At 41.5% G+C, this 24,642-nt stretch overlaps 1 protein-coding gene across 1 annotated transcript; it reads left to right on the top strand.

Annotated features, from left to right (window-relative positions):
- The first annotated feature begins 1,988 nt into the window (after positions 1 to 1,988).
- On the top strand, positions 1,989 to 22,106 carry LOC139159348 (vomeronasal type-2 receptor 26-like). Its single transcript, XM_070736668.1, has 5 exons — positions 1,989 to 2,366; positions 2,894 to 3,121; positions 4,091 to 4,217; positions 5,377 to 6,280; positions 21,815 to 22,106. The coding sequence occupies exons 1-5, from the start codon at positions 1,989 to 1,991 to the stop codon at positions 22,104 to 22,106; spliced, it is 1,929 nt and encodes a 642-aa protein (XP_070592769.1).
- Positions 22,107 to 24,642: the final 2,536 nt, after the last annotated feature.

The raw sequence follows: 24,642 nt of genomic DNA, 5'->3' as shown, positions 1-24,642 counted from the left end.
TCTTCAAAAAAAGGGGGGGAAGAAATCCCTTCATCCCAGCAGCAGCTGCTTGGGTTCGTAAGGTGAAAATAGTTCAGAAGAAGAGGCAAAAAAATCTTAAACACCGGGTTCGTATCTTGAAAAGTTCGTTAGACGAGGCGTTTGTAAGATGAGGTACCACTGTATCTGTAAACGTCTGTAAATATTTTCAAAGCCCTCTATTTGACTCATAGAGTATACAGGTCCTCAATATGCAGGTTGGTTGCAATTGTTTGTTTGTGTCTGTCTTATTCTTTTGCAGAACCATACTAGACATTTATAGAGGTGCAGATGACAGACTCAATAATTCCTCTGTAGAATTGTATAAGCAGCTCTTTGGGCAGTTTGAGCTGCCCAAAGTGGCAGAGAAAGAACATTCTTTGTCGTGCTTCTTTGATGACATTTTTCTTGTTTGGTGTCCATTTTAGATCTTGCGATATAGTACAAACTAGAAATAAAGATCATAGAAGAAATTTAAAGATGCATGGTCCTGGGAAGGAAGGCTATGGCAAATCTAGACAGCATACTAAAAAGCACAGGCATCACCTTGCTTCCAAATGTGCATATAGTCAAGGCTATGGTTTTCCCAGAAATTAATATGTTTGTCACTTTTAAAAGATATTTCACTGGTGTATAGCTGTATTCAAGTATTTGAGAGGCTGCCACAAAGAGGAGGAGGTCAATTTCACAAAGAGGAGGAGGTCAAGCCTTACATGGCTCAAGGCCAGACTATATGTGGGAGCATCTCCTGCCACATACCTCCTAAAGACCAATAACAGCACACAGAGTTGGCCTCCTCTAGGTCCTGTTGCCTAAGCAACACAGGTTGGCGGGGCCGTGGGGGAGGGCCTTCTCTTTTGCTTCACCAGTTCTATGGAACCAACTCTCCCCTGACATCAGTACTGCTTCCATCCTACTGACCTTCTGTAAGGCCACGAAGACCTGGCTTTGCCAGCAGGCCTGGGAGCCATTAATTGACATCTATCATTGCCAAATTGTATGAATGGTATGCATGTATAGTTTAAGTATGGGCTTTAATGAAGGTTTTAGAGTTTTAGACTGTATATTTGACTTCTTTTTATGTTTGTAATTTTATATAGCAGCCCCAAGTCTACGGAGAGGGCCGGCATACAAATCTAATAAATAAATAAATAAATAAATAAATAAATAAATAAATAAATAAATAAATGAATGAATGAATGAATGAATGAATGAATGAATAAATAAATAAATAAATAAATAAATAAATAAATAAATAAATATTGTTGTAAGCCTTCCGAGTCCTTCAGGACTGGGCGGCATAGAAGTCAAATTAAAGAAATTTATTTTCCAAAGCACCAGATAGTAGGACAAGAAACAATGGATGAAAACTAATAAAGGTTGGAAGCAACCTAAATTAAGGCTTTGAGGTCAATTAACTATTGGAACAGCTTTCCTTCAGAGATTCAATTAACTATGACTTTTAGCATCAAAACTGACACAAACTCCCAATACCTTCCCATTTATCTTAGATCAACTATAGTGTCATCAACCAAATGGCTGAGCAAAACCACCATTTCCCTTTTTCATATCGGATGACCCCAAACCAAGAACCTCCTTACTCAGCAATTGTCAAGCTGCTCCTGCATTTCCAATGGACGTGGATTGGCCTCCTATCTCAGGACAATGAAAAAGGAGAAAAATTGAAAAGATGTTTGGAAGTTCTCACCCTAAAAAATGGGATTTGCATTGTTCTTTCAGGAACGGTTCTAGAGGCAAATATGAAGTCAAATGCTGGAGAAACTCTCATTCAAGAAAATAGAGAAATGTTCCTTTCTCTTATCAAGAGTCAAATAAAAATTATAGTATGTCAACTAGATTATCAGGCCTTAGTAATATTAGCAGTAATGATTCAAATGATTGATATGACTAATAAACCCATTTTGGGAAGAGTGTGGCTTGCAACAACTTTGACAGCTGAAAGTATAACTATGTTTAACCACTTGGTTGATCTCCAAAATAAATATGCTGTGTTTTCCTTCCTGATCCAGACAAAGAGAAGGAATCAGTATTATGACTTTAATTCTTATGCATCTATGATCCTATTGTATGGAAAGGAAGCATTCCAATGTTCTTATCCAAGTCCTGTGTTATCTAAGAAAGTTTGGAAAAAATGCAGGGAAAAAGAGAACTGGGAATTTCCATCCCATGATGTGATTGTAAGAATCCTCTCTCAGGATTCCTCCAGTATTTTCCAAATAATTGAAATTGTGGCATGGGTCCTCAGTGCTGCCTCTTCCACTCAACGGAGTAAGAGGAAAATTCAAGTTGGAGACCATCAACCACCCCAGGTTGTATGGCCATGGCAGGTAAACTATATCCTTTTAGGTTGCATTGATTCTCCCCTTCCTAATGGTGATGGTGGTATCTATTCCATATCTTCAAGAATGTGAGATAAAGATATGAAAAAGAGCTGTAAATTCCAGGAGAAAGATTCGAAGAGGCTTCCCATGAAATGCTGAATCAATCATAGAAACATAGAAACATAGAAGTCTGACGGCAGAAAAAGACCTCCTGGTCCATCTAGTCTGCCCTTATACTATTTTCTGTATTTTATCTTAGGATGGATATATGTTTATTCCAGGCATGTTTAAATTCAGTTACTGTGGATTTGTCTACAACGTCTGCTGGAAGTTTGTTCCAAGGATCTACTACTCTTTCAGTAAAATAATATTTTCTCATGTTGCTTTTGATCTTTCCCCCAACAATCTGTTTCTGACTATTGTGGTGATTTGAAGAGGTTGAATTATTTAGAGTATCTCCAATCCAGAATAATAGCAAGAAAAACATTGAATAAAGGCTCAAATTTTAATGTTTTTTCTATGTTTTTTATGAGCTTCATAGGTTCCTGAGGAACTTCCAACATCACAATATTTCCAGAGATGGGATTTCTTTGGATGAAAATGGAATTCCTGTTGGTGACTTTGATATCATGCATTGGACATCAGTTTGGAACAAATCATATGTGGGGGTGAAAATTGGGAGTGTAGAAAGACAAGGCTCCTTAGAAGTCAAGATTTCTGTCAATCAAAGTGCCATCCAATGGCCAACTTTATTTAACAAAGTACTTGAGACTGCTTGGAATTTGCTCTTATATTTGTCTTCATGTGTGGAATTTTGCTGCTCAAAAATTTATTTATTTATTTGTTTGTTTGTTTGTTTGTTTGTTTGTTTGTTTGTTTATTTATTTATTTATTTATTTATTTATTTATTTATTTATTCAAATTTATCAGCTGCCCCTCTCCTGACAGACAATAAGAAATAATTCTTATGGAGGCAAATTGAGATAATTTCCAAATAAGAAAACTTAAGGCCTCATTAATCGATCAGATATCATTTTACCTTAGAGATTTTACAATAATGTATCATACACTGAAACCTGCTGCCTTGTATCATGGGATTTGCAATCTACATTATTAAACTGGAATGTGTTGCCATAATTTATAGTTCATCAAATTATCTTGTTTTCACTAAGGTAAAATGAGAATATCTGTGGTGATTCTCAATCATCCACTACTCCTTGACTTATTTTGTTCAATGTGTTCCTGAGCTTCTAGATGCAGGTTGATTTCAGTAAATCCTTCTAATTCACATACAGTGGTACCTCTACTTAAGAACTTAATATGTTCCGTCACCAGGTTCTTAAGTAGAAAGGTTCTTAAGTAGAAGCAATTTTTCCCTAGGAATCAATGTAAAAGCAAATAATGCGTGAAAACCCATTACAAAAGAAATAAAAGCTAGGAATTTTGGTGGGAGGAGGAGGAGGAGGAAGAAGAGGAGGATAGTTGCTGCCAAAGGAAGAAGATGAGGTGAGGGGAATAAAAAAAAATCCCAAACTTTAAGGCTTAAAAATAAAAAAAGAAGGACTCTGAAGTGGCAAGGAGGAGCATGCACCTCCTATACACTCGGCGCGAGGCAGCCTTCCATACACTGCGCCAGAGAGATAAACCCAGGGGGAATGGCAAGAAAGGTTCTTAAGTAGAGGCAAAGGTAACACTGTATTGCCCTGACTAATCTTTCTGTTTATGTTTAGATGGTGCCTTATTCAAGATGTACAGAAAATTGCTCCCCAGGTTATGCCAAGCTTGTGAGACAGGGAGCCCCAGTTTGCTGCTACGACTGTTCTCCTTGTGTGGAAGGAACATTCTCTGAACAAGAAGGTAGAGTAGGTGGCTCCAAAAACAACAAAAAATCATAAGACAAAACTTTAGTAAAGAAAACAGATATATTATAATTCACATTATTACAGCCGCAAGGATTTTATATGCACAATTCTGGAAACAAGAAAAAAACCCAATGGAATGTGCAGAAATGTCCAAACTAACAATGGAACTGCAAAACAAGGATGAGACAGATTTCTACAAAGCATGGAACAAATGGTACCTCTGGTTAAAAAAAAGGAACTACTTAAAAATTATTCATCAAGAAAAATATCCAACAAAAACAACTTGAAAAACTAGCAACCTACATCACAAATCATAACATCAAATTGAAACGACAAACTGTAAACATCGATTGACACGAACTTTAAACTACAAAGAAAACAAACCCTTAAACCACTGATACGTATTGGCACTAACAATTACATCAAAAACATATGGATAAAACTTTAGGGAAATTTACACCACCTATGTGCTCAAACCACAGGCCGCAAAGTATGAAAGCCCCAGCTCTAACGCTGGCCTTCTCTTCTTACCACTCCCCTTTTGCTCCAATTTCCTATCCCCCTTCCCCTTATATCTATTTCCCTTCTTCCCCAACCCCCTACCTTTCTTCTTTTCTCCCTCCCCACCTACGTGTACTATATAAGTAAATTATAAATGTTAGAATGTATATTATATATATCCCTTTTGCTTTTCTGTATCCTGTTTTTTAATGTATATATTCAATAAATTTATTTTTTTTAAAAATCAGGATACAATGATTATTTTCCATTAATTTTTGATGTATTGATCAAAATCAAGAAGCAAGAAAAACTTGACATTTTTAAGGCATCCACAAACTTTTCAAAGATTGGGCACTATCACCAAATTTTGTATGATGATGTGAGCATTAAAATAAATAATGAAAGATGGATGCTTTCTATTGAGTTGTTACTTTCTTGCTTGGTTTTGGGAAAGAGGATAAGTTTTGAGAGCCGATAATTGCATTCTTCAGTCTTTAAAAAGAGTGTTGAGTGTTTTAACTAATGCTGTGTCATATGGATATCCCAGGGCAGAAATATTGTATTATTCCTTGAAAATGAAGAAATTGATTTCTGAAGTGGTTTTTATGCTCCTACAGTTGCAGAAACAAATACATGCTAACCATTTCTTTCAGATGCAGTCCATTGTGAAAAGTGTCCCAATCATCAATATTCCAATAAGAAGCGAGATCACTGTGTCCCCAAAAGTATAAACTTCTTATCCTATGAAGAATTGTTGGGATTCATCCTGGCTTTCGTTGCCATTGCTTTGTCCTTAAAAACTGCCTTTATTCTGCAAATCTTCCTTAAATACAGAGAAACTCCCATAGTCAAAGCCAACAACTGTGAACTCACCTACATCCTCCTGGTTTCTCTCCTGTTTTCATTCTTGACCTCCCTTCTATTCATCGGTCGTCCCGTGAAAATGACCTGTCTCCTTCGACAAACCATTTTCAGCATTGTTTTCTCAGTTGCTGTGTCTTCCTTGCTGGCCAAGACTGTGATGGTGGTGGTGGCCTTTCTAGCCACAAAACCAGGCAGCAGCATGAAGAAATGGCTGGGGAAGAGTCTAGCCAACTCTATTGTTTTATCTTGCTCTGGTATTCAAGTAGGCATCTGCATGATATGGCTGGGAATCTTTCCCCCATTTCCAGATTCTGATTTTCATTCCCAACCAGAACATATCCTGCTGCAATGCAATGAAGGCTCTGTCACCATGTTCTACTCTGCTCTTGGCTACATGGGTTTTTTGGCTGCCATCTGTTTCTTTGTAGCATTTCTGGCTCGAAATCTGCCAGGGGCCTTTAATGAAGCCAAACTGATCACCTTCAGCATGTTGGTTTTTTGTAGTGTTTGGATCTCCTTTGTTCCCACATATCTGAGTACCAAGGGGAAATACATGGTAGTTGTACAGATCTTCTCCATCCTGGCCTCCTGCTTGGGTTTACTTGGCTGCATCTTTATCCCCAAGTGCTACATTATTATCCTGAGGCCTTCTATGAACACCAAAGAACATCTAATGCCAAAACAACGTGGCTGGTAAATCTACCGTAACTGAATTTAAACATGCCTGGGATAAACATATATCCATCCTAAGATAAAATAGGAGAAATAGTATAAGGGCAGACTAGATGGACCATGAGGTCTTTTTCTGCCATCAATCTTCTATGTTTCTATGTTTTTAACAACATTAAGGTTTTTTATGTTGCTGTCTATATTTGTACGGTTTACATGCACTATAAATCACATACTTTGAAGTAATGTTTTATGTGTTGTAGCTTATCTTTTTAAATTCCATTTGGATTTTGAATTATAATAATTGAATAGTAAAGTTTCTAAAACAACTCAGACTATTTGAATTAATCATATCCTTCAATTGTCACAAATGCCCGGCCGACGGCTTAAAAACCGCCGGCCGAAATTACCTCCGGGGCTGGGGAGACGCTGCCGGCAGCTCTTTCGAGCTCCAGACTTCCGGGTTCCTCTGGAACCCGGAAGTTTGGCTTTTGGCAGCGCGCCAGGGTAGCGCGCTGCCTGCTTGTCGGGGGAGGTACCAAGGCGCCCTATTTAAAGGCGATTCAGGCAGGACCTCCCCCTTGCCCTCGGCTTTCCTGAAAGCGAACACCCGGCCACCCTCCGCTATTAACAGTGTGTCCTGAGGAGGTCGCCTCGGGGCCGAATAGGAATATTTTGCGGCCTCCCCTTTAGGGGCGGCCGTTTTTTGCCTATTCCACACTGACGGCGCAGACTGGATTGGTTAGGGGGTGCGGCACCCTTAGATATCAGTGTAGGCCTCCCTCTTGTCATTGGGGTTTGGCAGGTTAGGGGCGGAAATGGGCATTTAGAAGCAACTGCGCATGCTCCTTTGGGCATCCTTCAAAGGGTGATGGACCGCCTCTCTCCAGGAACTAGAGGTTGGAGCAATGTCGGGGATTGGAGAGAGGATGTCCATGGGAATCACCAGATCCAATTTCCCACGGGGATTTGAGGGTGAACTCCTCCCACATGACGAAGGGGCATGGCTTGGATCCAGATGAAGGTGGCTACCTTCACCTGGTTCAGCAAGGAATTTTTGCCCAATGTTGCCAAGGAATTTTCTGGTAGGAATTTCCGCCCCGTTAGTTTTGGCCTCTGCAGGTCCTTAGTTTGTTCTGAATTTAAATATTTAAATTGATGTATTTAAATTTATTTAAATTTATGTTAATTTAATAAATGACCCGTATTTAATCCACAACATGTCTCGGCGTCGTTACTCCACCTCCGGGGGTAATTTAAACTCATATTAAATCATAAGCATCATCAATGATATTAATAAGATTTCTGAAAGCAGGCTAGATATTCATTTTCCCACTGCCCCTTCAGCTGTGCCTGTCACTGCTAGCTCCCTCCCTCTGCACAGGCAGGAATTCATTTTAAAATGATGCCACAGGTAGCCCAGAGGAGCCAAGCCAATCCAGCAGGGGTGCAAGTAGCCACTTCCCACTATTCTCTCTCTTCTGGCCAAAAGAGTGCCCACTGCAGAAAGACCAGCTCCCAGCCAGGATAGAAAAGCAAGACCCTTTGGCTCTGCCTCCTTCGCTCAGCTCCCACCACCACTTTACTTTAAAATGCTCTCCTGCCTGAGTAGAGGCAGGGAGCCACTGTTTCTGCAGAAGAGAGACATCTTATTTTTCTGCAGCCTCTTGGGGCTGGAGTCAAATGAAAGGGGGCGATGAGGGCTTTGTGAGCAAGTGTTGGTGGTGAGGACCTATAGAGCGAAGGTGGGAGTTAGGAGCTGCCCGTCCTCCCAGTGGTTCTGCCCTCCACCTTCCCAGCTAGGCTTTGCAGCTGAGGATCTGTGCAGCAAACCACATGCAGCTGAGAGCATGGTTTTCACCTGTCTGCTTTTGGACATGGCCGGCACGTGGCTTACTTTCCTGGTAAGGCTCAGAGACCACCTGGCATGCCCATCCACTGGCTCTCCAGGCAGTGCCACTTTTTCCCTTCGTCGAGGGCACTACCAGCCCAGAGGCTGCGCTCTGGAATGGCACATGACAGGAAACATGGTTGCCACCACCACCACCACTCTTGCCTTTCTGGCTTTAGCTCTGGGACCATCATGGGCCAGGAATCATGAGGGTGAACATCTATGGAGCTCCACCTGCCTCAAGAGTCCACTGGCATCTGGGATTGTGGGAGCCTTGGCAGGGCAGGGAGAAAGTGGTGGCTGCCTGGAAAGCCAACAGATGGATATGGCGGGTGGTCTCTGAGCCTCAGCAGGAAAGTAAGGCACTTTCTTGATTCTCCCACCTCCAAGAAGAGAGAAAGAGAAAGAGGATTGGAAAGAAGCAAAGCGGCTGGCCATGGAACTGCCAGCTTTGGGAAGCAGTCCAATCTTCCTTCCTTCCTTCCTATCTTCCTTCCTTCCTTCCTTCCCTCCCTCCTCTCCACTGTATAGCATCCAAAAAAACTGACAGATTTTCATAGCTTTCCTTTAGATAACATGAGTGAGCAATAGGGAGTGATGGTTTCATATTTCCATTGTGAAGCAATGCTGCTTTCAAACTTCTGTGGGATGAGTCAATAAACAATTGCCAATCTGCAACAAAATACTCTTGATTCAGTTCTTCAAAGCGGCCATTCACATTGTTACAGTACACCATTGGTCCATGAACTGTGAAAAATTGTGTTACACTGTTATGGTAATAACACACTTTGACATCACATGAAGAAGATTCTTTTGTTTCAACCTAGATGCAAGAAGTTCAGTTTTATTTTTTACAATGGCAGGTCTCTGATGAAATCATTTAATTCATGTTGAGTAAAGCATTCTGACTGCTTGGCTGCTCCATCAGGTACATACTCATCTTGACTTGAGGTCTCCATGTCTTTGCTAGTAACTTCAGTTCCATATTCTACTTCAATTTCATCCAATCCAGACAATAGTGGTACAGGAACTGGCAAGGTATCATCATGTGGAACTGACCTAATCGCAGATACTAGTTCAGGGTAATTAATCTTATGTTTGTTCTTTTTAGAAAAGCCCTTTAGTTTGACAAAACAAAAGTAGTAGTCATCAATATGATTTTGGGTTTGACAAACAAACGAATGGGAATAAGAGAACCATCTTTCAGCTGTGGCGAGGGGGGCGTTTGCCCAGGTTCGCCTGGTGCACCAGTTGCAGCCCTATCTGGACCGGGACTCACTGCTCACAGTCACTCATGCCCTCATCACCTCGAGGTTCGACTAATGTAATGCTCTCTACATGGGGCTACCTTTGAAAAGTGTTAGTAAATTTCAGATCGTGCAGAATGCAGCTGCGAGAGCAGTCATGGGCTTCCCAAGGTATGCCCATGTTTCACAAACACTCCGCAGTCTGCATTGGTTGCCGATCAATTTCCGGTCACAATTCAAAATGTTGGTTATGACCTTTAAAGCCCTTCATGGCATTGGACCAGAATATCTCCGAGACCGCCTTCTGCCGCGTGAATCCCAGTGACCGATTAGGTCCTACAGAGTGGGCCTTCTCCGGATCCCGTCAACTAAACAATGTCGGTTGGTGGGCCCCAGGGGAAGAGCCTTCTCTGTGGCACCCCCGACTCTCTGGAACCAGCTCCCATCAGAGATTAGAATTGTCCCTACTCTCCTTGCCTTTCGTAAGCTCCTTAAAACCCACCTTTGTCGTCAGGCATGGGGGAACTGAGACATCTTCCCCGGGTATATACAATTTATGCATGGTATGTTTGTATGTATGTTTGCTTAGTAAATGGTTTTTAAAAAATATTTTAAATTATAATTATTAGATTTGCCATGAACTGTTTTATTTTGTTGTGAGCCGCCCCGAGTCTACGGAGAGGGGCGGCATACAAATCTAATAAATAAATAAATAAATAAATAAATAAATAAATAAATAAATAAATAAATAAATAAATAAATAAATAGATAGATAGATAGATAGATAGATAGATAGATAAATAGATAAATAGATAAATAGATAAAAAGATAGACAGATAGACAGATAGACAGATAGACAGATAGACAGATAGACAGATAGACAGATAGACAGATAGACAGATAGACAGATAGACAGATAGACAGATAGACAGATAGACAGATAGACAGATAGACAGATAGACAGAAAGACAGAAAGACAGATAGACAGATAGACAGATAGACAGATAGACAAATAGATAAATAGATGAATGAATGAATGGATGAATATAGAAAAACTACATAAACTGAAAATATAGAAATAATGTAATAACAAAAATGCTTCTATATCAGAAACTTTACGTGACAGAGCAAAACTAAGCATATTTTTGGAATCAGCATATCAAACTTCATAAAACAGACATGTTATCTATGCTGATGATATTTTTGTGTTGACCAGTGTTATGTTATAATGCAAGTAAGCTATAAAACTGAGAGTACAAAAAATATTTTTCTAACATCAGAAGCATTCATACTTTCTTTTACAATAGAGGCTCCTTATTAACCTTGATTCCTGATTTGTGTGTATTTGTGTGTATCACCACTGAGGAACTATGCCCCCTTGTGGATTGTGGATGGATTGAAGAACTATGTGGATTGTGGATGGATTGAAGAACTATGCCCCCTTGTGGTCTGATTTTAAAAAGACAGCTAGGAAGAGAGGAGGTTTAACATCAAGACTCTTTGAACTAGACTAAGACCTTAGACCATGGAGACCAAGGAACATCGTACCTGGACTGACTGATTGATTACTGATGATTATAAAATGTTTTAAGATCTGATTTTATACCATCAAAGAAAATCAATTTTTACTAATTTATAATTTTTATCCTATATTTATATAAGTATAATTTTAATGTTTTAGTGTTTTAAATTTTTTATCAATTGTTATTTTATACTGTTATAAATTTAATTGTTTTTTAATATAATTGGGGTGCTAAGTAATGGATGACTGGGATAAGTATACGTGTGGGTATGAATGGAATGATTGGTATAATTGGGTTGGTGGGTGGGTGGGGGGGTTATGGTATGGATGAGTGGTTTGATAGTAGTGTGAATGATAGATTTGGCCCACCTGACGCTCGGGAGACGGGAGAGGAAGGGGCACCGATCTCTGGGGTGGCAGAGGGTCGGAATATCCCTGTGTTGCTGGGGAGAGGCAGATATGGCGGGGGCCACAGAGCTAGCCGTTCCAGGGGAACGAGGGACCGTTGCTTAATAACGGTCCCTTGTTCTGGCTCTGTGAGCCCAATCTTAGGTACTGGTGATGAGTGTAACTCTGGCCCTGGACTCAAGTTGCTGCTGCTTAACGCCAGGTCGGTGGTAAATAAAGCTCTCCTCATCCGGGATTTGATCCTGGATGAGGAGGCCGACCTGGCGTGTATTACCAAAACCTGGCTGGGCCCGGAGGGAGGTGTTCCTCTCTCTGAAATTTGCCCAGCTGGGTTTCGGATATGGCATCAACCTCGACCCCAGGGAAGGGGGGGAGGAGTGGCTATTATAGCCAGGGAGAGCCTTTGCCTGCGTAGACTCATTGCTCCGGAAATTGCGGGTTGCGAGTCTCTCTTGTTGAAGTTGGACTTAGGGGTCCAGGTGGGCTTATTTCTCACGTACCTGCCTCCCAGCTGCGTGTCAAAAGCCCTGCCTGTGCTACTCGAGGAGGTAGCCGGGTTGGCGGTGGAGTTCCCCGGACTCATTGTCCTGGGGGACTTCAACCTGCCGTCACTCGGCGAAACCTCTGGGTTGGCACAGGAGTTCATGGCCACCATGACAGCCATGGACCTGACTCAAGTAGTACAGGGTCCGACTCACGAGGGAGGGCACGCGCCTGACATGGTATTCCTTTCCGAGCAATTGAGAAATGGTCTGAGACTAAGGGGCTTAGAAGCATTGCCTTTGTCATGGTCAGACCATTTTCTACTACGGCTTGACTTCCTGGGGAAGGGAGGGAGGCGGAACCAATGAAGATGTTCCGCCCCAGACGCCTGATGGACCCAGAGGGCTTTCAGACGGCGCTTGGGGTTATTCCAGAGGCACTCATCCACAGTTCGGCGGAGTCTCTTGCGGAGGCCTGGAATACGGCTGCTGCGGAGGCTCTCGACCGGATTGCGCCTTTGCGACCTCTCCGTGGCGCTAGACCCCGTAGAGCTCCATGGTTCAACGAGGAGCTCCGGGAGTTGAAACGCCAAAAGAGACGTCTAGAGAAGCGATGGAGGAAGAGTAGGTCTGAATCTGATCGAACACTTGTAAGAGCTTTTATTAAGACTTACAAAGTGGCGCTCAAGGCGGCAAGATGCGCGTACCATGCCGCCTTGATTGCATCAGCGGAATCCCGCCCGGCCGCTCTGTTTAGGGTGACCCGCTCCCTTCTTAATCAGGAGGGAGTTGGGGAGCCCTTGCAGAGTAGCGCCGAGGAGTTTAACACGTTTTTCGCTGATAAAGTCGCTCAGATCTGGGCCGACCTCGACTCCAATTGTAAAACAGAGTCGACTGACAATGAGTCAGTCGAGGTGACTGGGGCATGTACTTGTCCACCTGTCTGGGAAGAGTTTGATCTGGTGACACCTGATGAAGTGGACAAGGTCATTGGAGCTGTGAGTTCCGCCACCTGTCTACTGGATCCGTGTCCCTCCTGGTTGGTCTCGGCCAGCAGGGAGGTGACACGGAGCTGGGCCCAGGAGATCACCAACGCTTCCTTGGGGAGGGGAGTTTTTCCAACACTCTATAAAGAAGCGCTTGTGCGCCCCCTCCTCAAGAAGCCTTCCCTGGACCCAGCCATACTTAACAACTATCGTCCAGTCTCCAACCTTCCCTTTATGGGGAAGGTTGTTGAGAAGGTGGTGGCACTCCAGCTCCAGCGGTCCTTGGAAGAAGCCGATTATCTAGGTCCCCAGCAGTCGGGTTTCAGGCCCGGTTACAGCACGGAAACCGCTTTGGTCGTGTTGATGGATGATCTCTGGCGGGCCCGGGACAGGGGTTTATCCTCTGTCCTGGTGCTCCTCGATCTCTCAGCGGCTTTCGATACCATCGACCATGGTATCCTTCTGCACCGGTTGGAGGGGTTGGGGGTGGGAGGCACTGTGCTTCAGTGGTTCTCCTCCTACCTCTCTGGCCGGTCGCAGTCGGTGTTAGTGGGGGGTCAGAGGTCGGCTCCGAGGTCTCTCCCTTGTGGAGTGCCTCAGGGGTCGGTCCTCTCCCCCTTGCTATTTAACATCTACATGAAACCGCTGGGTGAGATCATCCAAGGACATGGGGTGAGGTATCATCAATATGCCGATGATACCCAGCTTTACATCTCCACCCCATGCCCAGTCAACAAAGTGGTGGAAGTGATGTGCCGGTGCCTGGAGGCTGTTGGGGCCTGGATGGGTGTCAACAGACTCAAACTCAACCCGGATAAGACAGAGTGGCTGTGGGTTCTGCCTCCCAAGGACAATCCCATCTGTCCATCCATTACCCTGGGGGGGGAATTACTGACCCCCTCAGAGAGGGTCCGCAACTTGGGCGTCCTCCTCGATCCACAGCTCACATTAGAAAACCATCTCTCAGCTGTGGCGAGGGGGGCGTTTGCCCAGGTTCGCCTGGTGCACCAGTTGCGGCCCTATCTGGACCGGGACTCATTGCTCACAGTCACTCATGCCCTCATCACCTCGAGGTTCGACTACTGTAATGCTCTCTACATGGGGCTACCTTTGAAAAGTGTTCGGAAACTTCAGATCGTGCAGAATGCAGCTGCGAGAGCAGTCATGGGCTTACCCAGGTATGCCCATGTTTCACCATCACTCCGCAGTTTGCATTGGCTGCCGATCAGTTTCCGGTCACAATTCAAAGTGTTGGTTATGACCTTTAAAGCCCTTCATGGCATCGGACCAGAATATCTCCGAGACCGCCTTCTGCCGCACGAATCCCAGCGACCGATTAGGTCCCACAGAGTGGGCCTCCTCCGAGTCCCGTCAACTAAACAATGTCGGTTGGCGGGCCCCAGGGGGAGAGCCTTCTCTGTGGCGGCACCGACTCTCTGGAACCAACTCCCCCCGGAGATCAGAACTGCCCCTACTCTTCCTGCCTTCCGTAAACTCCTCAAAACCCACCTTTGCCGTCAGGTATGGGGGAACTAAACATCTCCCCCTGGGCACATTTAATTTATACATGGTATGCCTGTGTGTGTGTCTGTTAGTATATGGGGTTTTTTAAATCTTTAAATATTTTAATTAATTGAATTATTTATGATTTGTTTTACACTTGTTGTGAGCCGCCCCGAGTCTTCGGAGAGGGGCGGCATACAAATCCAAATAATAAATAAATAAATAAATAAATATTGTTAAATTCACATCTTAGAATAATGATTCAGTATTTGGGGATAAATATGCAGATGAGTAATTCCGGGCTAGAGATCAGGATGAAGATCTGCACAGCCATGATGTATTTCCCTTTGATACTAAGGTAAGTGGGGACCAATCGTGGACTGCTACTGGTCCAGTCCGGTTCTACTATCCAGTAGTGGTGGCAGTGGGAGTCTACACCCACCTATCCTGGATGCTTCTGTGCATGAGCAGAAGCGTCACATGTACACATGAACCATTACTGATGGGATTTAGAATTCATCACTGATGGGAACAAAGGAAATTCAAACACTGCAGGTGACCAGCATGCTGAATGTGATCCACTTGATTTCATTAAAATTCCCTGGCAGTTTTCAGGTGAAGAAAGCCACCATGAAACAGATAGCAGCCAAAAAGCCTATATTGACCTTATCTAATTATTATGTTGACCTTATCTAATGACTGTTGTCCATCTATGGAAGGACTAGGAAGGTAGGTGGCTAAGGACATTGAAAAGATGCTATTCAAGCTCATTATTATTATTGTTGTTGTTGTTGTTGTTGTTATTGTTGTTGTTGTTGTTATTATTATTATTATTATTATTATTATTATTATTATTATTATTGATTAGATTTGTATGCCGCCCCATATCAGGTTCGATCCTGTTTAACCTCCCAGGCTGTCATAGACTTCTAGGTTTTGTGGGACCTACTTTGCTATTAATTTGTCAGGTTTCTCCCCCACACACACACACAAAGTACCCTAGAAGCCATACATTTGTTGTGGAAATGTATATAGCCATTCCAGATCTTTGCAGAAATCATATCCACATTACCAATACTAAAATAAAAAAAAAGAAACCTACCACTGTACTGATTTTTCAGGCAATATATATAACTAATGTATTTATTAATTTACGCTTCATCAAATGGCTTTGGAGGATGCAATGGAGAGAGGTCTCAGGTGCACATTTAGCAGAAAATTGCATACCTGTACATCATATAGCATTAGCCATGGGCGCAAGTTCTCAAATTTTATTTAGCCTTTTACCTTCAGCATTGTGGTATTATAGCATCATCTCTTGGTTCCCTACTGGATACGTTATGTAAAAGGCAGCAAATGTCATCACATCAGGAGGAGGAGGAGGCACAGAATGCAGTAGAATGCAGTATTGCAGGCTATTTCTGCTGTGTGCCGAGTGCCTGCAATTTGGCAGTTTGATTCTCATTGATGCCTGCAATTTGGCAGTTTGATTCTCATCGGCTCAAGGTTGACTCAGCCTTGATCCTTCCAAAGTCTGTAAAATGAGGACCCAGATTGTTGGAGGAAATATGTGGACTCTGTAAACCACCTAGAGAGGGCTGTACAAGTACTATGAAGTGATATATAAATCTGCTATTGCTATTGTGAAGATTTCAGTAATGGGCCATTGTTTCAGATTAATGCCCCAGGGAATTTTGACTAGATATTCTTTGTAACCATGAAGACTGATAGTCTTCTACATTTAAGACATTTAACGTGAGGCTCCAATAGGTTGTTCAATATGACATGATCTGGAGTTAACCATTCTAACATATTTAACCTTCATTGAGGAAGATGGCCTCATCCACACTGGGCACAATAAGAAGGAATTATAATGGCCCACTGCCTATTTCAAAAGTGTTGAACTGTTTTTCCACATTATAATCTTTAGAATCTCTAAAAATAAGTTTGGAGACAATCAAACTTCCCTGAATTGTTCCTTTTTTGACTCTCAAAATAGGATTATTCTCCTGAATCAAATAAAACCCTTTTCTCCAATGGCACACTTTTGTGGCAATGCTCATTCCTAATTCCCCTGCTAAATCTTAAAATAATCATAATTACTTCTTCTCCTTTGAACAAGTTTTATGGAATTTCCAACACCACAATTTGTTGCCAATCAATATGACAAACAAGGAGATAGATAACATGTGATAATCTATTTTGTAACAGCCTCCTGTAATGAGATGAGTGTTTGGGGTAAAGCTGGGAAAATACTGTAGCAATCTGAAATTGCAGATAGCTCTTCCAAATCTGGAGCCTTCTTCACTGTATTTGTGGTCTTTTGTGATCTCTTAGATTTAGCTCGGTGCCAAAGAAAGAACCATAGAAAGGATCTCTTGCAATAAACTATATGTAAAATGTTGGTGCTGCTGCATATACAGCTCTTTCTGCTTCTGGTTCTGCTTCTGTCTCAAATTCCCTGTGCCAGTACGCTGATGAAATGTCCATTTAAGGTGATAATAGAAGAAAAAGAGTGGTTCCATTACTACAAGCCAGGAAACTACTGGATTACTGGAATAATGTCTAGAATCTTAGCTCGATTGCACCAATTTTCATTCTCCAAGCCTCCAACCCACCAACTGAAAAGGTAATTGTCAGCACGTCCAAAGATTCTGGTGATTGATCTTACCTGCTCCAGTATCTTTTCTAGGAATGATTTCTCTTTAGAAAGACAAGTCATTATTGCTTCCCCCAATTTGCTTTAGGGGAACAGCTGCTGGGGAACCTGATGATTTTGTAAAAACTGAGTTTGCAAAGTTCCTTTTAAGTTCTTCCACAAATGTCAGCCACAACCCTGGGCAACCCTGGGCACTGCCAACACTGCCCCACAATGAATCTTGCTGGATGGAGTTCTTCCTGATTTCAAAATGATTACCTTAGGACTGTGGAGAGTCAGCAACTTATTTATTCATATTTATTTTATTTAAAATAGTTAAGCAGTAACTCCCAATAAAGTGATTGGATGAATACCTTAGATAAGAGTGAGATTTCTTGTATTTTCTCCCTACTGTTTCTTCCCCTTCCTTACATTTACTCTATAATTACCACTCTGCCTTTCCTGTTACTTTTGGTTTGGTTTTTTAAAAGAAGAATGCAAAATGAAAAGGATGAAATTCAAGGAGGGGAGAGACTTTATGTGACAAGTTAATGTTTAGTCATAGAGGAATCATATTAACTGTAATTAACTTTAGAATTTAGGACAATAACTCTAAAGCCATGAATATTCTGCAGCAAATGTCTAGGGCTAAAAAGGTCTTGTTGAAGAGATATCCATCCTCAGATAGGTAATATCTCTTGCTGATCTAGCATATGAATCCAGCTGTTGGTCATCTCCAGAGAAGTATATATACTTATACATAATATATACTTGATAGCATCCCTTATTAACATTCTGGTGGTGTGTGAAGATATAAATCTTTTCCCAAGCATTGGGTAGGATGGGGGTGGTGAGCAATAAGCTTGTCTAATCTGGTGCTTGGGGGTAAGAGTATAATTTTAGTTACATTTTATGGATTATTTGAACTGATATGAGTGAAATATTTGCTTTGCAAATAGGTAAGTAAATAAAATACATGCTTTGGTTTTGCAAAGGTTTAGGTTTAGGTTTATTGGATTTATATGCCGCCCCTCTCCGCAAACTCGGGAAAAGGTTTATTCAGATTGAAACACTTACAATAATAAGAATCCTCCACACTTTTTGGGGGGGAGTAAAAGAAGGTGTGACAGTTTCTTACTATTTTTCTTCTCTGGTTATTGAACTATAAGAATAATTTACCTCATTTTCCCTCCCAAGTCATAATGTGTAGAAAATGATAGGCAGAATCAGTTCTGGTGATTTTGATAGGATTCCTTTGATCCTGATATAACAAGCTTGCTATCTCCCTCTGACATTTCTTTTGGCAAGAAGCTCCTAATGGTGTCAATGGGACTGCTCTTCTTGTAGAAATTTCCAAAATGTCTATCACCTGCAAAGTCCAAATAAATTGAATAATGTAATTGAATAAGGAGTATTTGGTTATCTTTTTGGCATTGCACTATATAGCTACAGTAAATATGCTTTCATGAAAATCCAAACTAAAAAATTATTTATGTATGTATTTATTTGTTTGTTTATTGGAATTTGTCAAACAAGAACAAGAATAAGAGAATACAAATACAATGACAGAAATGATAGGCACATCAGTGCATTTATGCACACTCCCTCTACTGACCATTTAAGTATGAAGTATTTTTTTCATTATTTTTATTTATTAGATTTGTATGCCGCCCCTCTCCGAGGACTCGAAGTGGCTCACAACAAAAACAATAATACAATGTAATACAAACCCAATATTAAAAGAAAACTAAATTAAAACCCATTTCCAATAAAAAAATAAATCAATTCTACACGATCACACAACTCTCAGATGCTAAGTGCGGAAGAGAGTTACACACACCCCCACTCCTGGTGGCATAAGTGGGTCTATAGAAGTCAATTTATGAGTGAAGCTGTGAAAATTTGCTGAGACAACTATCAGATAGAGCATTCCATACTTTGACAGAAACAATTACTTTTTACACTCAAGTTTAGAACGATTTACATAGAGGTTGTTCATGTGCATACTATTGCAATTCAAACAGCAAAAGTCATTTACAGATAAATAGAATAGAATAGAATAGAATAGAATTTTATTGGCCAAGTGTGATTGGACACACAAGGAATTTGTCTTGGTGCATATGCTCTCAACGTACATAACATAAAATATACATTTGTCAAGAATCATGTGGTACAACACTTAATGATTGTCATAGGGGTCAAATAAGCAATGAAGAAGCAATATTAATAAAAATCTTAGGATATACGCAACAAGTTATAGTCATACAGTCAACATGGGAGGAAATGGGTGATAGGAATGATGAGAAAAACTAGTAGAATAGAAGTGCAGATTTAGTAGAAAGTCTGACAGTGTTGAGGGAATTATTTGTTTAGTAGAGTAATGGCGTTCGGGAAAAAACTGTTCTTGTGTCTAGTTGTCTTGGTGTGCAGTGCTCTGTAGCGACGTTTTGAGGGTAGGAGTTGAAACAATTTGTGTCCAGGATGTGAGGGGTCAGTAAATATTTTACCCGCCCTCTTTTTGACTTGTGCAGTATACAGGTCCTCAATGGAAGGCAGATTGGCAGCAATTGTTTTTTCTGCAATTCTGATTATCCTCTGAAGTCTGTGTCGGTCCTGTTGGGTTGCAGCACCAAACCAGACAGTTATAGAGGTGCAGATGACAGACTCAATGATTCCTCTATAGAACTGAATCAGCAGCTCCTTGGGCAGTTTGAGCTTCCTGAGCTGGCGCAGAAAGAACATTCTTTGTTGTGCTTTTTTTATGATGTTTTTGATGTTAGGTGACCATTTTAGGTCTTGAGATATGATAGAACCTAGAAATTTGAAGGTCTCTACTGTTGATACTGTGTTGTCTAGTATTGTGAGAGGTGGAAGGGTGGAAGGATTTCTCTTAAAGTCTACCACCATTTCTACGGTTTTGAGTGTGTTCAGTTCTAGATTGTTCTGGTCACACCACAAGGATAGTTGTTCAACTTCCCGTCTGTATGCAGATTCATCATTGTCTCGAATGAGTCCGATCACTGTTGTATCATCTGCAAACTTCAGTAGTTTAACAGATGGATCGTATGAGATGCAGTCATTAGTGTATAGAGAGAAGAGAAGTGGTGAGAGTACACAGCCTTGGGGGGCACCTGTGCTAATTGTACATATATCTGATGTGATTTTTCCTAGCTTCACCTGCTGCTTCCTGTCTGTTAGGAAGCTTGTGATCCACTTACAAGTGTGTTCAGGTACCGCTAGCTGATTTAGTTTGGTTAAGAGAATGTCCGGTACGATGGTATTGAATGCTGAACTGAAGTCCACAAAGAGGACCCTGGCGTAGGTCATTGGAGATTCAAGATGTTGAAGGATGTAGTGTAGAGCCATATTAACAGCATCATCTGTTGATCTATTTGCTCGGTATGCAAATTGCAGGGGGTCTAACAGTGGATCCGTGATGGCTTTCAAATGGAACATCACTAGCCTTTCAAAGGTTTTCATAACTACAGATGTTAGAGCAACTGGTCTGTAGTCATTCAGTTCCTTGATGGAGGGCTTCTTTGGCACTGGGATGATAGTCGAGCGTTTGAAGCAGGAAGGAACATAGCACAACTCTAGTGATTTGTTGAAGATTTGGGTGAAGATGGGGGCCAATTGGTCAGCACAGACTTTTAAGCAAGAAGGAGTTATCTTGTCTGGGCCTGGTGCTTTTCCAGGCTTCTGTCTGAGAAATAGATCTTTCACTTCCTTTTCTGTGATCACTAGGGGTTGTAAACACAATGGGATGGGTTCAATTGTAGAAGATTTAGCTGTTGTTGGTGTGTCTGGGATGGAAGTTGTGCACATAAGTGGTTGAGGTTTCTTTTCAAACCTGCAGTAGAACACATTCAGGTCATCTGCCAATTGCTGATCTCCTTCAGCTTGGGAAGGTGGTTTGCTGTAACAGGTGATGTTTTTGAGAGTTTTCCACATGTTTGCTGGTTCATTTGTTGAGAATTGATTCTTTAGCTTTTCAGAGTAGTTCCTTTTTGCTGCTCTGATCTCCCTTGTTAATATATTTCTGGTCTGATTGTACAGCATTCTATCACCTTTTCTGTAGGCTTCCTCTTTGGAATGACGTAACTGCTTGAGTTTGGCTGTGAACCAAGGTTTATTGTTACTGTATATTTTCAAGTTCCTGGTTGGTACACATTACTATGTATAATTTTGTATGCAATATCTAGGTCTGACTGCATGTGACACACTTCTAAGTTATCCAAATTGAGAATTTTGAGCCTACTAGCATAAGGAATTCTATTGTGTATAGAAGACTTTTCTCAGGAAGTACTTCTGAACCTGCTCAATTCTACTGATGTCAGACATATAGTGGGGATTCCAAACAGTTGAACAATACTCTAAATTTGGTCTAGCATAAGTTTCATAAGCTCTAATTAGTAGTACAATGTTTCCAGAAAAAAAGCTTCGCAATATTAAGTTTAGCTCTTAACAATCTCGGAGTCCTCGGAGAGGGGCGGCATATAAATCCAAATAAATAAATAAATAAATAAATCTCTTACAAATCTTAATGCTTTTTTAGCAATGCGGTTATAGTAAGCTTTGGAGCATAAATCATCAGAGATAAATACACCTAGGTCCTTAACAAGGTGAGGGTCATCTGCTACATTAGTGCCACCTAGCTTAAATTTGACATTCTGACTATGTTTACCAACATGTAAGACAGAGCATTTATTAATCAAAATTTGAAGTTCCCAAATAGATGACAATTTAGACACATACTCAAGATCACTTTGCAAAACAACAGAATTGTGTGTAGAATTGAATAATTTTACATGATGGGCAGAAAGAACACAATTGCTTTTAAGTTGATCACATAAATAATTGATGAGATTTCTTATGTTGCAGTGAGAACACTTTCTACTACGTTCTGCCCTTCCTGTTGGCTGTTCATGAAGTCAATCAGAATTCAAGGCTCTTGCCCAACATCACCCTGGGCTACAACATCTATGAGAACTTTTTCAGTGTAAGACTGACATATGAGGCTATGCTGGATGTGCTGTCTACAGGTCAGGAGAACATCCCAAACTACAGATGTGGAAGACAAAAGAACCTGCTGGCAATTATTGAAGACATGGATTCTGAACTCTTTGATCATATATTTAATGTCTTGAGCATCTATAAAATTCCACAGGTATAAAGTCAAGTAAAATTAATTCTGTGTTGTAAATTGTTTTGATTTGACTAGAAGGCAGCATTTTTATATATTTCTCCAAATAAATTGAAAGTCATTGTAAATATTAGAAGAGCTGAAAGAAATTTTAATTCACAAAGTATGTGTGTTTACATAAAATGGTGGATTGCTGCCCATTTGGACCGGTTCTAGTGAACTGGTAGTTCTGGTGATCAGTTGGCCTTACTCACCCCCCCACCCTGTCCTATATTTCCATGTTTTTCAGCCCAGCTGGTTTATGCAGCACAGTGGGCTTCCATGCCTCAGCTGTTTTACTTACTGGGGCTGCCCTAGAAGGTAAGCCGTACAGCTTGAAATTGGTGTATTTTGAATGCTGCGCATGGGCACAAAGCACTTTCTCACTAAACCTGTTGTTATACTGGTTGCAACCCACACACAAACACACACACACACATGCATATGCATTGTATATGTGTGTGTATATACATATATTCTCCAACGCCGGCGGGTGAGAGCAGCGGGTAGTGGTTTGGCAGCGGAGGTTCGGCGTTTGAGACTGGAGCCCCAGGCTACAACTGAACTGGCCAGTGAGAATGGCTGGTGGGAAGGGTAGTGCCAAAGACATGGACTGGAATGGAATGGAACAGATTGGAGCAGGAGAAGAAAAGCTCGAACTGGAACCCCAAACTACAACTGTATCAAAGGGAGAGAAATGGAGAGGGCAGGTGAGAGCTGCCTGTGAAGAAAAAGACCCCTGAGAAATTTTATGTTACCCTGGAAAGGCTGCCCCCCTCCCCCCGGATTTGCACTGGCTATCATTGTTGCTGCAGTTGACTGGAGAGCATTGTTTGACCATCATTATCCATTTTAACAAACACTGATCATGCACACTTTTAACAACACCTCAGAGTATTTCTGTGTTAATGATTCTAGTTTCTTTACTCTTGCTGTTCAAATGAATTCAGAAACTATTGAAACAACAATTAATGAAGAAATTATGATCTATGTCAGACTTACACTACTATGTATCCATTCAAGAAAGTCCTTTCCTCTTTTTACAGACTACATTATAAAGACGTTTTAAAAGCTATTATCTCCTCCTTGTTTAAGGAGAGAGGCTTTCTACTGGTGGGGACAATACTTTTTAACATATTTAATTGGGGGATGGTTTGGGGATTAGTTTAATGATATATACTATTTTTTTGGATAGTTTTTATCTAGTTTTAATTGGGGCAGGATTTTATGATATATGGTGTATGACATATGAATGAATGGGTGGATGTATTTCAGTAGATTGAATATGTATTTTATTGCTATTTTATTGCTATTTTTAACTAACTTAAGGGAGATTAATTTTGTACTGGGTGAATGAATATGACTGAATGGAGAGGATGGTTTGAGATGAATGATATAAATGGAAGGGCCAGTTTGCCTGGTGGACTGGAGTCAGGAGGATTGGGGGAGCCAATCTTTGGGGTGGCAGAGGGCCAGAAAATTCTGGTCTTGCTGGGGAGAGGCAGATATGTCGGGAGACATGGGGTGGGCTGCTCACGGGGTGGGGAATTAGAGATGCTTGAAAGTGATCCCTTGTTCTGGCCCCGTGAACTCAGCTCGGGGTACTGGTGATAAGCAAAACCCGGGCTCTGGGCTCAGGCTGTTGCTACTTAATGCCAGGTCAGCTGTAAATAAAGCTCCCCTCATCCAGGATTTACTCCTGGAGGAAGAGGCTGACATGGCATGTGTGACTGAGACCTGGCTGGGCCCAGAGGGTGGAGTTCCTCTCTTGGAAATGTGCTCAGCTGGGTTTCAGGTGTGGCACCAGCTGGGACCCCAGGGAAGAGGGGGTGGAGTGGCTATCATAGCTAGGCATAGAGTGGCTATCATAGTCTGCGTAGGCTTGCTGACCCTGAGATTGCGGGTTATGAGTCTCTCCTTGTGAAGTTGGACCTAGGGGTACAGGTGGACTTGTTGCTCATGTACCTGCCTCCTAGCTGCCTGTCAACAGCCCTGCCTGCGCTACTCAAAGAGGTAGCCCAGCTGGTGGTGGAGTCCCCCCAGACTTACTGTCTTGGGAGATTTTAACCTGCCATCACTCGACAAATCCTCTGGGTTGGCGCAGGGGTTCATGGCCACCATGGCAACCATGGACCTGCCTCAAGTAATTCAGGGTCCAACTCATGAGGGGGGCACACTCTCAACATTCCTCTCAGGGCAGTACACAGTACACAGTTTGGCAGACTCTCTTGCTGCAGCCTGGAATACCTACCATATATATGAATTTGGTATGAATGATCAGTACGTGTTGTTGAATTGTTTTTTAAATTTTAATTAGTATTTATTTACTTACTTACTTACTTACTTACTTACTTACTTACTTACTTACTTACTTACTTACTTACTTACTTATTTATTTATTTGGCTTATATGCCGCCCATCTCCTTGGACTCGGGGTGGCTTACATTTTAATAAAAAATACAATAGATAAAACATTCTAGGCCAATTAATAGGATAATAACTAAAACATTGCTTAAAAACTAAACAT

This window comes from Erythrolamprus reginae, chromosome 2 (assembly GCF_031021105.1).
Source record: "Erythrolamprus reginae isolate rEryReg1 chromosome 2, rEryReg1.hap1, whole genome shotgun sequence".
In the NCBI taxonomy this organism is placed as follows: Eukaryota; Metazoa; Chordata; class Lepidosauria; order Squamata; family Dipsadidae; genus Erythrolamprus; species Erythrolamprus reginae.
Note: the sequence above shows the minus strand (reverse complement) of the source record. Positions and strands in the feature narration are given on the sequence as shown.